The sequence below is a fragment of the Phyllopteryx taeniolatus genome, chromosome 10 (genome assembly GCF_024500385.1).
Source record: "Phyllopteryx taeniolatus isolate TA_2022b chromosome 10, UOR_Ptae_1.2, whole genome shotgun sequence".
Lineage (NCBI taxonomy): Eukaryota > Metazoa > Chordata > Actinopteri > Syngnathiformes > Syngnathidae > Phyllopteryx > Phyllopteryx taeniolatus.
Genome location: NC_084511.1, coordinates 15463121 through 15480538, shown reverse-complemented (window position 1 = coordinate 15480538; position 17418 = coordinate 15463121). Strand labels below are relative to the sequence as shown.

General features: G+C 40.5%; 1 protein-coding gene across 1 annotated transcript; it reads right to left on the bottom strand.

Moving 5' to 3' along the window:
* Positions 1 to 1439: 1439 nt before the first annotated feature.
* Positions 1440 to 17106, bottom strand: LOC133485221 (uncharacterized). The gene is made up of 11 exons (XM_061788637.1): positions 16844 to 17106; positions 15999 to 16229; positions 14621 to 14753; positions 12675 to 13815; positions 12322 to 12455; positions 11159 to 11319; positions 9111 to 9265; positions 6360 to 6445; positions 5567 to 5648; positions 3991 to 4003; positions 1440 to 3901 (listed from the first exon to the last, which is right to left on the bottom strand). Exons 1-11 carry the CDS (start codon positions 16862 to 16864, stop codon positions 3092 to 3094), a joined length of 2967 nt encoding a protein of 988 aa, XP_061644621.1. The 5' UTR covers positions 16865 to 17106; the 3' UTR covers positions 1440 to 3091.
* Positions 17107 to 17418: the final 312 nt, after the last annotated feature.

Genomic DNA, 17418 nt, shown 5'->3' with positions numbered 1-17418 from the left:
GTACTTGAATGTAAACTATTTCAGCCTGTCCACTTGGTTGTCTGAGTGACTGACAGGGCAGCTGGCCAATGATGCGTTCTACTGTGTTTTGTTCAGGCCAGAAGTGGTCCTGGTGGCTAAATATAGTGCAGGGGTCTCTCCTATCATGGGGGGCATGATTTGGAGATGAGTAGGCCTTTGCATCTTCACAGTGGAATGAAAGGCGCAAGAGCAATAATGCAAACCGAGACCATGATAAGTAATTTGAAGGTTTAAATGCTTTGTGAAATTAACTGGATGTCAACTTTCTTAGTTATGATAATTACGGTGAAGCCTTTTAAATGTTTTATTCTAAATTCATGCAAATAATACATTGGGGTTTTAAAGTACAACTGAGAAGATCCAAAAGAAGTTAGTATCTACAACAAGAAAAAACAAATACCCCTGTGACTGAGTGAAAACCAAGCATTGTTCTCTTCTTGAAGACAGGGTTTTTCATGCAGCTATTATCGAACATTTTGATGAGTATTCATTTTTAAATGTAATTTTGTTTTCAGTCTAAAGCCACTTGCTCACCCTGGATTCTATTTTTATGGGGAAAAAAAATGTGGGTGGATATGGAACAGTGGATATAAAAAGTCTACACACCCTGTTCAAATGCAGTTTTTTTTGTGTGAAAAAATGAGACCCCCATTTTTTTTTTTCTTTTTAAGACAACAAGTAAAATCAAACTGAAATAATGTGGTTGGTCGAGTGTGCACAACCGCTTAAAACAGGGATGGGGCTCTGTTCAGAATTAACCAATCACATTCAAACTCATGTTAAATGGGAGTCAGCACAGAACTGGCCCCATTTAATGTGCCATTGATTAACCCCAAATGAAGTTCAGATGTTATTGTAGGCTTTTCCTGACATTTATTTTGGGATTTCTAGCAGAAGCCTGAAGGTTTTGCGCTGAGACTGACTGCTATTTGGAAATTTTCACAATTCCCTCCTCTGTGACTGAAGTCCCAGTTCCAACTACAAAACAAAACAAACAAACAAAAAAAACCTTCCCCCAAAAAATGATGCTGCCACCACCACTGTGCTTCATTGTACGTGTGGTGTTCTTTTGTGATGAGCAGTTTTGTTTTAGCACCAACTCGCCAGACAGATTTTTGGAATTAGGGCCAAAGTTAAACCTTGGTTTTTTTCGGACCATAACACATTTTCCCATGTGCATTTGGGAGATTTTGTTACACCACATCATCTCAGTTGTTAATTTTTCACTTTCCCTCTTACAAAGACTAAAAAAGAAATTTCCATTGAGTTGTACAGGTTAAAGGCCACATTAATGGTGGAAAAGGTTTTGAAGTGCTTTATCTTGGTCTCATTATTTTACATCACAAACACATTTGAACAGGGGTGCATAGACTATATATCCAGTGTAAATGCTTCTAAAAGAATTGATAACAGCAGTGCAAATTGTAAATGGTTTTATTTCAAACATGGACTAGGACTAATCGGGATAAATGAATCTTCATCTATCCTCAAGACATGATGAAACTACAGCTTGTCAGTAAAAATTGAAAATAAAAAACTGTTGCTGACAGACAATTCATACAATAAATATGATATGTATACTATTTTAAACTGCATATAAACAGTGTGGCATGAATGCTGAGCAACATGCTCAGTGGATGTTTAGTAGTTTGAAAGGGGGAAGAAGGGCTGTGTCAGAATCTAGAATCCCTCGTATGGGGAGAGATTTGTTTCAGAATTATTTACACAAATATATCCGTGATTTACACGTTTTTCAGATCGACAAATATATCCCCGATTTACACGGTTTTTTTTGTGTGTGCATTTATCATGACTTATCATTTGTAAGTATTCAATTCTGCTTGTAAATTGTTGAAGGTGCATTTGTGGATCAGCAGGCGCGCGCATTTATTTTTGAGACAAACATAACACAGTTTTCAAGATATTCACACTGAGAATAATCACACCTGTGGGAAGACCCGTCCCTCCAGCCGCTAGGCGGCAGGGTTGCTGTCTCCGTTGATGACTTGACTGTTATTTTTATGGGAATCCAACAGTCTATGGTCTGACCCTGCTGAAATCCCCAGTAAACCACTGCGGTCAGGCCAGTCCCCAGTTGTAAAGATGAAGCCGAGCCAGGCGCCCCAAAGATTGTTTAGACTATGCAATACGGTAATACGCCAGCAACGAGCTGCTTGGGCCGATTTAAAAATAAAAGCATGACAAATAATACGTAGACATTAATGCTTTGGATCTAAAATAATGAAACAAAATACTCTCTGTTATATGGAAACGAGTCCACCACTGAGAGAAAAACACTGTGCTAGGATTGCATCCAGGAAGGTTCTGAAGTTTCATTGTAAAATTAAGCTAATTTTAAACCGCCATAATTCTGCCATTGACCGTGATTAAAAGATTATGTAAAAAAATCCCTTAGCTATCCCACAACCAAACCAGTTATGTGGGATAGTAGACGACCCCAGGACACCAATTAAACCCCATTCATAAAAATCTGATGTGACATTTCAAAATCCAAATTATAAAATTTTATTATTATTTTTTTTTTAAATCACGCTTAACTGTTGGATTTCCATCAAAATTACTTGTCAAGTCATCAACGGAGACAGCAATACTGCCGCCTAGGGGATGGAGGGACGGGACTTCCCACGTGTGAATATTTTCAACTTGTGTGTGTGTGAATATCTTGAACACAGCGTTACGTTTGTCTCAAAAATAAATGTGCGAGCCCGCTGATCCACAAAAGCAGCTTCAACAATTCACAAGCAGAACTGAATATTTACAAATGATAAGTCATGATAAATGTACACACAAGATTAAAAAACATGTAAATCGCTGATATATTTGTGGACTTGAAAATCCTGTGTAAATCACGAATATACAGTTATGTGGATCTGAAAAATGTAAATCGCAGATATATTTGTGGATCTGAAAAATGTGGAAATCGCAGATATATTTGTGGATCTGAAAAACGTGTAAAGCACGAATACATTTGTGTAAATAATTTTGAGACAAATCTCTCCCTATCCTCTCACCCCTCTCTCTTTTATCTCACAGTAAAAATAGTTTACTATCAGCTGATTGGTCTCATTTTGTAGGAAGACAATTTCTGACTCATCCAGTCCATTTTGGACTCTTCCTCAGAGCGGCGAAAGAATCGTTTGCATGCCCTGCCTACGAGGTAGACCAGCTCGGCCAGGTTGAGCAACACACACACTCCAGACACGGCCAGCATGAAGACGGTGAAAATGGTCTTCTCTGTGGGCCTGGACACAAAACAGTCCACTGTGTTGGGGCACGGGTATGAATCGCACTTCACCAAGCGCACCATCCTGAAGCCAGGGTAGATCATGTAGAAAATGTAGAGAAAAGCAACCTCAAAGAGGATTCGGAAGACAATGCTGATCATGTACGTCCACCACAGACCTCCGGTGATTTGAAACTTCTGGTTCTTGATGTGCTCCAGCTCCTTAGGACTGTTACGGCCTGCCCGCTTTAGGATCTTCTTTTCAATGTGGCGCCGATGGGCCACATGCATGGCCACAAGGAGAGCTGGGGTGGACACCAGGATGAGCTGGAGTGCCCATAGGCGGATGTGCGAGATGGGAAAGAACTGGTCGTAGCAGACGCTGTTGCAGCCGGGCTGTTGGGTGTTGCAGGTGAAGCCGGACTTCTCGTCCCCCCAAACGCTCTCCGCTGCAACCACCAGGACGAAGATACGGAAAATGAAGATGACGGAGAGCCATATACGTCCGATGCCCGTTGAGTGCCTGTTTACGCCGCTGATCACGGCGTAAAAGGACCCCCAGTTCATTTTTGACTCCAGAGCTGAAAAATACAAAACCCAACAACATCGTAAATATTCACATCCACAGATCTGTGGCTGAGGTCATCTCTAAGAACCAACCATTTAGTGAAGACAACAACCAATTACTGTCATAAAAAGTTGCAACATTAGCTTTAGATCTTTACCAGGCTTAGCCAGCTGTGCAACCGGCATAAGCAGTGCCGGGTCCAAAGGTGACCATCTCGACCGATCAGTTGACTATGCCAGTGTCAGGAACCACAACAGGAAATGCCAAGTTGTGTGTTGGTCTATAAAAGCAGGGGCGATGGCCTAGCACCGTCACAAGACGCAAAATGTTGAAGCCAATTGTGAAACATCCGCTGAGCCACGTGATTCGCTCATCCTGTATTAATACCGACCTCCCAAACAAATCTACAGCCCAGTTTCAGACAGTCAACAAATTCCTCGAAAACAGCAGCCAGATGAGTGAAAGACTTCTATCGTTTTAGGGAAAGGCTTTAAACCACTGACTTTGCTGTTGAAAAGTTGACCCCTGTTTCAATATTGTTGCTATGAAGTCCCAGTTACTCAGGACGGTCATCTGGGGGATGATGGCTATCACTCACACCAGTTCTGACCAACCCAAGAGTTTAACAAACAAGCAAATGATAAAACATGCATTTTACCTTCAGCTGTGATGGTACACACAAAGTGTACAAAGCAGGAAGAAGTGAATTAAAAATAGATTTTTAAGCAAACCAAAAGGTTGTGTTGAGAACACCATGCGTTGGAAAATGCTAATCATTCCTCCACCACAAGCCAGTGCCCTGCACCGTAGTGGTCATATGGTCTTGTCTAAAGCATTACCATACAATGGCATCATTTATTGCACTGCAACAAGACTCTTTCACATCAAACGCCTCGATTTCCGCCTACCCCCGGGCTCAAGAAGGAATCTGTGTGGACACAAAGGCCCCGGGAACCATGCCTCATTATTTATTGTGCTGGGGAGGACAGAAGGCTGAAGGATGCCTTTAACCTAAGCTGCTCTAAGTCACAGGTTGTATGAGTCAAGATGATGCATTAACTCTCTAACTTTGGGCAACATTCTCAGTGGTTTGTAAAGATGTTTTTAGAGGTAAACTGTACCTGGATTTCAGTTATCCCAGACTACGAAGAAGTGTTAGGGTCATACCAAAGGTAAATGATAAATCAGAATTAAGTTGAGATATTGCAAGAATTGCTAAAATAGTTGTCCCGGAGAGTTAAGGATAAAGTCCTAATTGTGAACAGAATAGTTGTAATGTAATTTAATTATTGTAATTGTCTGTTTTTGAGAAAGAACTAATGTGCATGGACTGATTTTCTTTTTTGTCATCTACCACAAGTGTTTTAATGACATTGTATTACCCATTTAATAGATGTCAGGTCAGCAAAGAAAGACTGCGACAGCTGGTCTCAGAATGAAGCACTTACTTCCTTCTGTGATAATTTTGACATTCACTCACTTTAAAATAGTAACTTCATTCTCATAACTTTTTATCTTTACTTTTCTTTATAATGTACCCCTAATAAATTTTCGCACTTTACAGAAGACCATTTTTGTAGTCATTTTGTAGTCTTAAACAGCAACATTTATTCATCACAACACAAAACAACAGATCTTACACTATACTGTATCCTTATTGATGCACTATTATCACATATTTAAGACATGGTGTACGATACACAATTTTCACACATCCCCGCTTTTCTGTGAGCTAGTATTTCCGCTGAGTGTAGCATGAGATGAGATACTTCTCCCAGTCTGAATCCTGTTTTCTCAGTTGGACCCGAACATGGTCTGAAAAGTAAATTACGTGGTTAGGAGTGGCCATTTGACAACATAGTGACACTGGTAGGAGTTGTCTTTACTACTCCACAATGACATTTAAAGTGTGACGATGACTAGTCGCTAATCACGTGTTTTTTGCTTGAGGAGGAGTGCCATTATAGCAACACAAGTGTGTGCTGCAGGAAATTAGTCATTCACTTGAATTAAATTGTCTTCTATTTCTGAATGTACAACTTTGGTAAATGAGGGGAAAACCAGTAAAGAGGGAAAAGCCAGGCTCAAGGAGAGCATTGAACTTTTTTTTTTATCCCACATTGTGGTGCAATCGTGTTGTTATACGTTATATATGCTTTGATTTTAAAGGCCTGACTTAACAGGCTACAAGTATGTGACATTTACACCAATGGTGCCCAATTGTTGAGCTGACATAGGGTCGTTGTAGCCTACAGTTGTAAATAAAAGTTTACATTGTGAAATAAGCCTTGCACAATACACAATACCAAAGTGGAAGGAGGGCGGGGAATTATTCCACCTCACACGAAGAGTTCTGATTATTTGCAAACACCACAAATCCCAACCATTCAGACAAAAAAAATTGTCATAATCAGCGACCAGTCAACGTCCCCTAGGCACTAGGAAAAGGTTGTGAATGACAACACAATCAAAACAATGTTGGTGGCATGAAGTAGAAGTAGAATTTCATTTTGGTTGAACTCTTACTGTTTTTTGGTAAACTAATATTCTTCAGTTTGCTGTGTTTGGCATGTCCGTTATGGGCTAGTCGCAAAGATAATGGCGGGCCCCTCCTGCAATGCACGAATGACAACCCATTACATAATTTAGTCAGCAATATGTTGTACCTGTAAAATCTCTTGCATAATCTTAGATATACTGTGTATATGTGTGTGTGTAAATATATACACACGCGCACACACACACAAATACACACACAGACATATATATATATATATATATATACACACACACACACACACACACACACATTCTTTTTAACGTCATGCTACTGCATTTCAATCAGATTAAAGTTTGGACTTTGATTAGACCACTCGAAAACCTTCATTTTGATTTTTTTAAAGCCATTTAGAAGTTGACTTCCTGTGTTTTGGATTGTTAGTGTGCTTCAGCTTGAGGTCACAAACTGATGGCTGAACTTTCTCCTTCAGGATTTTCTGTTAAAGAGCAGAATTCATGGTTCCATTAATCACAGTAAGTTGTCCAGATCCTGAAGGAGCAAAGCAGCCTGAGACCATCACACGACCACCACCGTGTTTGACTGTCGGTATGATGTTCTTTTTCTGAAATGCTGTGCTACATTTATGCATATACATTTGTGCATATAATACTCTCGCAAAGGTCTTGGGAATAATCCAGATTTTTTTTTTTTTTTTTTTTTTTTTTGCAAAAGTAAGACGAGCAATGGTTTTCACCTTGGAACTCTGCAATGGATCCCATTTTTGCCCGGTCTCTTCTTTATTGATGTGTCATGAACACTGACCTTAATTGAGGAAAGGAAGGCCTTCATTAGGAGTTGTCCTGAGTTCCTGGGTAACCTCCTGGATGAGTCATTGTTGCTCTCTTGGGGTAATCTTTGTAGGCCCGCCACTCCTGGGAAGGTTCACCACTGTTCCTTGCTTTCTCCATGTGAGGATAATGGCTCTCCCTATGGTTCACTGGAATCCTAAAGCTTTAGAAATGGCTTTTGTAACTCTTTTCAGACTGATGTCAATTATTTTATTTCCGGACTTCTGGAATTTCTTTGGATTGTGTCCTTTTGTGGGTGCTTTTTTAGATCTTTTGTCCGATTTGATTTTGTTGGCACAGATTCTGTTTAAGATATTTGTTGATTGAAAAGGTCTGGACGTAATCAGGCTTGGGTGTGATCAGTGAAAATTAACCAAAAATTGTGATTAGCCACAAATAATTCATGATTCAACAAGGGGGTAATTACTTTTTCAAACAGGGCCAGGTAACTTTTAAGTTTTTTTTCCTGAATAAACGAAATCACCATTTAAAAACAGCATTTTGAGTTCACTTGGGTTATATGTCTGATATTGACTTTGTTTGATGATCTTAGAGTGGAGAAACTATGTAAAGATTTAAGAATTTGAGAAGGGGGCAAACACTTTTTCACTGCACTGTACATACAGTATATGTACACCCCCCCTCCACAGAAACACACACCCCCTCCAAAAGTATTGGAACGGCAAGGTCAATTTCTTTGTTTTTGTTGTATATTGAAGACATTTGGTTTTTTTTTCTTTGTGTTGGCAGTGTGTTTTGGATCATTTGTTTGGATGCATTTTTTTTGTGTAATTGCCAGAGAAAATGGTTTTGTAGACTTCAGAATTCATTCTGCTGCCACCATCATGAGTTACATCATCAATTAAGATTAGTGAGCCTGTTCCAGAAGCAGCCATGCAAGCCCAAGCTATGATATTACCTCCACCACGTTTCACAGATGACCTTGTGTGTTATGCATCATAAGCAGATCCTTTGTTTCTCCATACTTTGCCTTTTCCATCACTTTGGGAGAGGTTAATCTTGGTCGCATCAGTCCATAAAACTTTTGTGGCTCATCTCTGTACTTCTTTGCAAAATCCAAACTGGCCTTCCGATTCTTTTTGCTGATGAGTGGTGTGCATCTTGTGGTATGGCCTGTATATTTCTTCTCTCAAAGTCATCTTCAAACAGTGGATTGTGATACCTTCACCCCCGCTCTGTGAAGGTTGGCAGTGATGTCACTGACTGTTGTTTTTGGGTGTTTCTTCACAGCTTTCACAATGTTTCTATCATCAACTGCTATTGAGACCCTTGGTCAACCTGTTCGATGTCTCTTGCTGAGTACACCAGTAGTTTCTTTCTTTTTCAGGACATTCCAAATTGTTGTACTGGCTATGCCCAGTTTGTGTAATAGCTCTGATCAATTTTCCCTCTTCTCTCAGCTTCAAATTGGTTGGATTTTCTCCCATAGACAGCTCTCTGGTCTTCATGTTTGTTTAACAGCAAATGCAGTTTTCACAGGTGAAACCCAAAGCCAAAAATGAACACTGTCTAATGTTTCAGCAATCAATCGAAAGGCAACATTTGAGCAACTAGAAAAACCCATAAGTCACATGTTCCTTCTACTTTCTTTGTATGTATGGGTTACTTGGGTTGTTCCCAACATCTGGTGAAATTTTCATGTCAATAAGCACCTTTGGAAATATATATAGTGAGAAAAATTGTGATGTCTTAAATACTTATTTCAGCCGTCGTATGAGTGTGTGTGTAGTAATCGTTTATGTAATAGTGCAGTATTTTTAAAACCAAGACACTTGCACAGTACTGTAGACACACATCATCAGGAATCAGTTAGACTGTCAACATAAATTTTTGCTTTTCCATTCACTTAGAAATCAAATAATCACATACTTTTAATTGATTACCTGGCCAATTTTTATTGGCAAGTACCTCATAGCTCCAAGTTTCCCCTTTTCAAAGTAAAGCTCGACTGACAAGCCAGGCCCATGTGTGTAAATTCGGGCGTAGAACATCCGGTTGTGCACCATCGCTCTAAACCAATCCACTGCTTCCTCAGACCAGTCTGTCCCATTTATTGGAATAACCTGAAGTGGAGGAAATAGCCAAAAACATGGAGAGAAGCATTTTTAGTGGTTTCCCAGTAGCTATCTTTGGTGATGGATAAGAGTGTAACTAATCCTGTAGACAAAATGCCAATACTCACAAACAGTATTTCTTCAAGTATGGTCCGCAGACCAGTGGCAGTCTGTGAGTAACCCTAAGTGATCTATGAGTAACTGAATGAGTTTCTCCTCTGACATGAATGGAAGTTATTCCATGCACTTCCGGATTTAAAGACTGATGGAGGCGGGGTGGCCTCTTCCTTTCCGTTTATCTCTATGCAAAATGACTGGATAATTTACAACTCACTATAGGCACACCAAATATTTCACCGAAAAAGTTGAGTCGTATCATTAAAGCAAACTCATTCACTTCACCACGTCAATACTTAAGTTCAATATGGACCGATCGTCTGATGCATAGCTCGCATAGCTATTAATGATAGCTCATACAGCCCACTCATCCTTTGGTCAAAACTACAAGAGATGACACAACCATTGACACTTCAACATCTTTAAGCAAACTACATCAACACAACATCGTCTTCTTTTTTCCTCCTTTCGTGGTGATTTCAAGTAGCAAGGCGTTTATAACCTGTGAGGCCAGCCACTTGATTAGGGACTGCAGCCAGCCGGGTTTGTCGTACTGAACTTGTATCCCGTATTTAAAAGAGGATTTTGCACTTTGTTAGTGGAAGGCTAATATATATATGACTAAGGAATGTAAAATAAATCAAAAACTGATCATTTGGGTGAAGCCAGCAACCAAACAAGAGCCACTGTTTTATTTAACTCAAGCTTACACCAGTAGCAATCGAATATGCCCATCCTGCATACGACTGGGTTTAAAATTTGGGACCGTACGTACACTGGGAAAAGCATGGAGATCCAGAGTTGAAAGGAGTTAGGTCATACTTACATGTCTTGATAGCGTGGCTATACTCTTTGTGACTTCTAAACCAGGCTTTGATCATCCACAAGCTCAAAAATAGAATAGGCAATGTTTTGCAATATTTTTGTTGGCATAATGTTTACAAGATCAGAAAAGTTCTCCTTGTTGCTTTTCATTTTGCCCTATGCTTTGCTCAGCGGCGCCCCGTGCTGTGCGGCTTTTGTTCTCACGGGCTAATTCTATAGAAGCCTCACACAAAGGCACACATAAAAAAATATATAAAGGCACACATCAATGAGCGACAGTGGTGCTTTTTGTTCACTGAAACTTGAACCGTTTCAATTTTAATTCGGAATCATGCCGTAACGTTGACTGGCAGATAGTGTTTACAAAAATCTAACCCTGACGCCATGGTGACTGTGGGTCCCGGAAGTACTTGTGGTGGCAAAATATTTATGGAGAAAGTCCCACCCTGTCCGTGGCATAAAACCCTATTTATCGTGGCATAAAACCCTTTTATAAATATAGTGCATAAATATTACAGATGCTGCCTTTTCAGAAGTCTCCTGGATGAGGCAGCGCGGCTCCCGTTTTTTTATTTTCTTGGCCTTGTAAAAAACATTTAATAATAAAATAAAAACGGCACAGACCTAAAGATCAGTTGCATGAAGAGTACTAGGTCAAGTTCACTGGATGAGGTTGAAGCTGTCATTTTGTGAGCTGTTTTGCTTGCTGAATTTCTGCCCCCAGCATGTGGGACAGATTGAGCATTGGCAAATTTTCTTTCATCTGAGACACTGTTGGTCGCAAAAAGTGATTGCAGCCTTATTTTACACCTCAATGCTGTTGATAGAACCACATGTAGAAATAACAAACGCATCAGTTCACACATGTGGCCTCAAAACAGTCTTGGGGCTTTTTTCCATGCAAGTGGAACATCATGGAGGCGACATTGCAGTAAAAATTATTAAAAAGGAGCTACTCACATTTGCCAGTGAGACTTTCATTGACTGTAGTGGTAAGTTGCACATTTCTGGGCTCATCTCCGTGAGGTTACACAGTGATACACAATCGGTGTCGCCGTGATCCAGCCTCCTCACCTCCACCTTGATGGAAGTCTCACCCTTGGCTCCGTCAGTGGCATCATCTTGTGACAAAGAGCCAGAATGCATGAGGGAGTCTCAACCAGCAGGCCACAGACAAGTGAGACAAGACGCTGCTACCACCTAGAGCAAGGATGGGCAACTTTGACCATCACTAAGGACCAGATGGTATATCCATACCCCCGGAGGACCAGACTGTGAACATGAACACTAATGCAACCTACCACTAGAAGAGTTGATTTTTTTTTTTCATAGAAAATGCAAGAAAATTAAAGCATTAATAATTTCTAATGTACTGTACTATATTACACCAAGTTATATTCAAAGACTATATGCATTTCCGTTACGGGTGAATCATTCTTTTCATTATTTTACTGTAATGAACAGACTCAAATGTCTGAAAGAGTGCTAACTATTCTTCAGAACAACACTGTAACATATATGAACAATAGCGAACACATAGGTCATGTCATGCAAAGACACCAATTTCAATGATGTATTCAACACTTCAAATGGCCTGTTCTTGTAAATATGAGCACCTGGGTCTGTTTATGCATCACCTTCGAACCCCTCAATGACAGGTAGTGTAACTGGGGTGATAACTATGTGTGCCGACCCTCCAGTGCCGCTCTGTCGGACCGGTGCACTTGCAGACGTGGCCAACACACGACATTGTTTGTCTGAAGGATTTTAGCTTGTCCTGTCACACCTGTTTTATGTGTTTGTCACCTGTCCTGACCAGGACACTCTTGTAAAAGAGATTTTTAATCTCAATGAGGTGAACCTGGCTAAATAAAGGTAAAATTAAAAAAACAAAAATAAATGCCATGCCATGTGCGCATTCCCTTGCAGTCTTTCTCACCGGCTGCTCCGCTTATCCTATTTTTAATCTCCCACTGTGTGTGACTTGCGTCTTTATAAATTAGATTTTATTCACATGACATTCACCTACGTACTTGCAGGAGCGAGCGTGGTCGTCTGCCACTTGCCCATACCTGACCTCGTGGTTACCTCTATAAAACTTCAACACAAATACACAGACCCACCTGTGCTCACGCCACATATCTTTGTCACCTGAGCCCTGCACCCTTGTTCTTGCTTAGGGAACCAGGCTATTACATGGGCTCCGATGTCTGGAATGCAGTTCTGCTCAGCATATGAACTACTGGGTTCCCAGCTGCTTCAAGATGAAGAGGGGAATAAAGCAATAGCAATCAGAAACACATGGAATATTAAAAAAAAAAAAGAAATAAAAAAAAATAGGGGGGGGGGGGAATTCCTAGAAAGAACAGTAATGAATAATAAGGATAAGTGCCTCTTAAGTTCTGAAAATGTGATCACGGAATCAGCGAGGGCTGTAAAAACCTATGAAAAAGCAGATGAGGATGAAATAACTTACCCAGTAACAAGCGCCTGCATCTTAGCGATGGAGTCTGCATGCTGAATGTAGAAGTTGCTTGGACTCACAATATGAGACACAACAACCTCGGGTTCCTCAAATCTTCGTACCTGGAATTGTGGAATGTTTGGAGACTCTGTTTGGGGCTTTTTTGCAGAATCTGAATATTTATATTCATTTTCAGAATTTTCACACAGGAGTGTTAGGGGTTTAGTCATGCAGGCCTTGTCGTCCTCAGACTTTTCACTTTGCCAATCTTTGTTGTCAGAGCACCAGATATTGGCTTTTCCTTGGGCCCCTTCTGCTGTGACAACTGTATCAACATCTCTGAAATCCCACAATTCAGTCTTGGTTGCAATTACACAAGCATATGTAAGCGAGCCATTTGGCTCGGCCCGTTTGACCCTGAAAACAGGAGCTTGGTTTACTGTATCTGTGAGCAGTGTTTCTGGAGCTGCGGCATCAATCTGCTCATGTGACGCATGCCTGATAGGAGTACCTTGTGTTTCCACAGAGGGCCGCATGAGCTGTGATGAGCACTTGCTTAGCTCAATGAAAGAGACCTCCATTGCCTCTACGGTTATGGGTTTTGCTCGTAGGAAGTGCAGTAGTTGGGTGGATGTTTGTTTTTTGTGTTGCACATATACAACATCCCCGGGCCCACGAAAAAAAGTCAGAGTTGGGTCGGTAATGACCTTAGGGCTCTTAGTGAGGGCAGCAGAAACAAACTCATTCTCTGGTTGGCATTTTAGAGGAACAATCACAGTCGCTGGTTGGCATTTTGCAGGAACAACCACAGTCTCTGGTTTGCATTTCTCCTCACAACATATTTCTATTTCTTGCTGTTCAGAGTTATGGCTTAATGAAGAGATGACAGTCCCAACAGAGCTATTCTGTACAGGAATTTTATCCATCTGCACTCCTGGGAGCTGGGGGATGAGGAATCCTGTCAGCGACTGAAAGGTAAGTCTAGCTCTAAACACCTGAAAACCTTTGACGAAAGAACTGGCCCTCATGGAGTTCTGTAACATAGGCCCAAACCTGAGTGCATCAGCGTACAGGAGCCCTTTGACTCCTAATGGTTGACATTGGTTTGTCATCACCCTATTTTTGCGAAAAGGCTGCAGACACATTTTAGGCTCTATCAGAAGGCAGGAAAAGAAAGTAAATCAGATGAAACAAGCTGAGCAGGAAATATTGCATAAATCACAAATGCTGGATACTTCTGACAGGTCCCATCCCATCAGAATATTTTTTTTCTACTGTTTTATGCATAACATAGGTCAAAATGAGTCTGTGGCATGGTTTAAGTTTGACATCTATGCGGTTCTCTTGGTATGCTGAAGCATTCAGAGTTCCTTTCACTGGAGCTCAGGGGTTAATAATTTGGACATTTCCAATGTTGTAAAAACAATTTGGAGATGGCCCCTTCCTGTTCCAACATGTCTGTGCATCAGTGCACAAATCAAAGTTCATAAAGACACAGATTAGAGAATTTGATGTGGATGAACCTGACTGGCCTGCACAATCCTGACCTCAACCATATAGAACACTTTTGGATGAATTAGAGTGGAGTGTAGAATGGGGAGTAGAACTGGGAAGAAGAAGAAGGAGGGGGAAAAAAATAAAATAAAAAAAAATAATCAAAGGAACCAGCCGGGGAGAGTTGTCGTGCTGGACGTAGCCGCTCACAGCAGAAGAAAGCTTTGCGAGGGATGAGAGTCTGAACGTTGCATTGAAGGACACGACGCCGCTATGAATGCTTGACCTCCCCTATGGAGTAAGCTTCTGTTTAGATGCTAGAAGACCCTGTGATATGGACCAATCAGAGCCAAGCTGTTTTCCACATAAATTGGGGTAGATGGGTGATCGAATCAGAGCAAAGCTCATTTACATTTAGGTAAAATGATGGGAGGGGACCTTTAAGGCTTTCCTTGTTGACTTACCAAATGTTAGGTCCTTCAGTAGAACTGATAATTTTTCAATTGATTGACATTTCTCATTTAAAGCCTTTGAGATAGCTTCAAAGACACTTGTTGAAAAAGGTGACATCAGGAAAATGTTGACATCTTCATATACCTTCATGAAAGAAAAATTCAACCGTTAGCTGCACTTTTACTAAATAGTGTCTCATTAGTTCTAAAAGAATAATAAAGCAATTAGACTGAAGTGAACCAATATTTTAATTAGCAGTTCATACATTTATGTATGTGAATGGTTGGACAAAGATGATTCTTATCTACAGCACACTTGCTGGATAAGTTAATATGCACACCTCCACACTCTAATGTAATCCAGTACAAAACATCGTATCCAACAAAAACTAAAATATATTTAAAAAAATAAAAATAATGTTTGACATGTCAGAGAGTTTTTAGTTTTTGACGTGTGAGTGGTGCGGCACGGTAACGACCGGTTAGAGCGTCAGCCTCACAGTTCTGAGGACCGGGGTTCAATCCCCGCCCCCACCTGTGTGGAGTTTGCATGTTCTCCCCGTGCCTGTGTGGGTTTTCTCTGGGCACTCCGGTTTCCTCCCACATCCCAAAAACATGCATGGTAGGTTAATTGAAAAACTCTAAATTGCCCATAGGTGTGACTGTGAGTGTGAATGGTTGTTTGTTTGTATGTGCCCTGCGATTGGCTGGCAACCAGTTCAGGGTGTACCCCGCCTCCTGCCCGATGATAGCTGGGATAGGCTCCAGCAAGCTCGCGACCCTAGTGAGGAGAAGCGGCTCAGAAAATGGATGGATGGATAGATGGATGTGTGAGTGCAGTTGTACAGCACTGCAATGCCTTTTTAAAACATGTTTTGTAATATTTTGGTTAACTTATTCATACATAGATAAATACATATCTTGGGATATTGTATACAACAGTTCAACAGCAATGTAAAATAAACTGAAACCACTAAAATTAACAGTGTTACCACTGCACATTTAAATCTTTGCATATATTATCGTGTAGGTGAATGTGTCAAGCATTATTTTTTGGGAGAGAAAAAAAAATGGGGAGACAAAATACAAACAAGTAAGTACTTTCATGGCAACATACCGTAAACTACATGAACAAACAATAGAATATTGTACGCCTAAATTGGTTGTAATAATTGAGAAGCAACAGTAAAAGGCTACTAAAAAAATACAATTCACGAAACAACGAAGGTATGAACAGGTTAAAATTTCATTACCTAATAATTTTAATATGTCTATAATGATGATGGGCGGGTTAAAATGTCATAACCTAATCATTTTAATGTGTTTTGGTCGCGGGTTTGGTGATCAACTGTCTGATAGCTAAATATGTACGGACTTGTCATTACTGTACCTTGTTTGTAATGATGCGAAGCTCTTTTACCAGCTTGTTCCGAGTAGCTTCGAGCAGCAAAACTTTTGAAAGTATCTGTAGTTTGTTGGCAGCGTGGGAATGATGCTGCTGCCCGTTGAGTAGTAGGAGCTGAGGCGTCATTGTTGACAAGGAGTTCATCTTCTTTCGTAGTCGCGTATGGCGGAAAGCCACCTGGTATCTCGGACACTCACGTACGGCAGCCGGGTAATACTGAACAGAGAAAATAAACAAGGTACGTTGCCGCCTGTCTTTAGAAACTCCGGTTATATGTTTATAGTTAGTTTTAAGAACATAATCTTGTCTTTCGTCACTCTCGCACGGGTTAATATTTGGTGTTTGTGAAATGTGGTGGTCTAAATCGTCAACTGAAGTCAATGAAGGTCCTGTCCACAATCGTGCGCGACATTGCAATGAGCTCTTAGCTAGTTGCTACAAAACATCTGGCGCATATAGCATTAGCTTGGTTGAAACGAACAGTGGCGTTTAGTCAGGGCCTTCAACGCATTGTCTACTGGCCTGAACACGAGCAAAATCACCCTACATTTTCAACTTAATTATATTATGTAGTAATTGTTATGAATATTATACACAGGGGAACCTCGATAGAAGTGACTAATAGGAGCGGGGTCGTCCCATATAGCCGATTGTCTGTTGCATTGAAGCACTTTTCTTTTTAGTCCATATGCACCCATCTTAATGGACAGTACAAAATTGATGCGTTTTTTTTTCGTGGCCTAAAACGCCAAGTACACTACAAAGTTAATGTAAATAAATATAGAAAAGCTTGAAGATGTTTGAAAGTTTCACATTTTATCCAAACTTACCACGCTGGTGTGCTTGGTCATGGTGAAATTGTTGACATACAGAACTCGTCATAGGTGAGTCGCTTTCATGAGCCACGAGGAATTAGTGTGCTTCCTAGTTCCAAATCCATTGCCAAAGGCAAACGGTTTAACACAAAATTTTTACTGTATCAAAAATAGCATGTTCCAGATTGCAGATACTTTTTTTGTATTTCTTTGTATTCTTCAGAGTTAACACTGCCCCCATGCCACTCTCTCTCTGCGCACAATAGATATAACAATCATGGCAATGCCGCCTACATTCAACATGGCCGCCACATACTAGAGGTACGCCTTTTTGAATTTGATCTTATATTGTATATCTGTGACCCGAAAATACATCAGTCCCATTCTCTGGCTGCATTGTGCCACAGCGCCCAATTCTGGAACTAACAGACTTCAACGGCAGTTTAAATGACAAATGAAAACTATTTTTTGAGGACACAATGTCCGTTTTATCCGATACCCATTATATCGGGGGTCCGTTTTATCAGGATTCCACTGTGTGTGTGTGTGTGTGTGTGTTTATTTATATATATAATGCTGTATATAACATA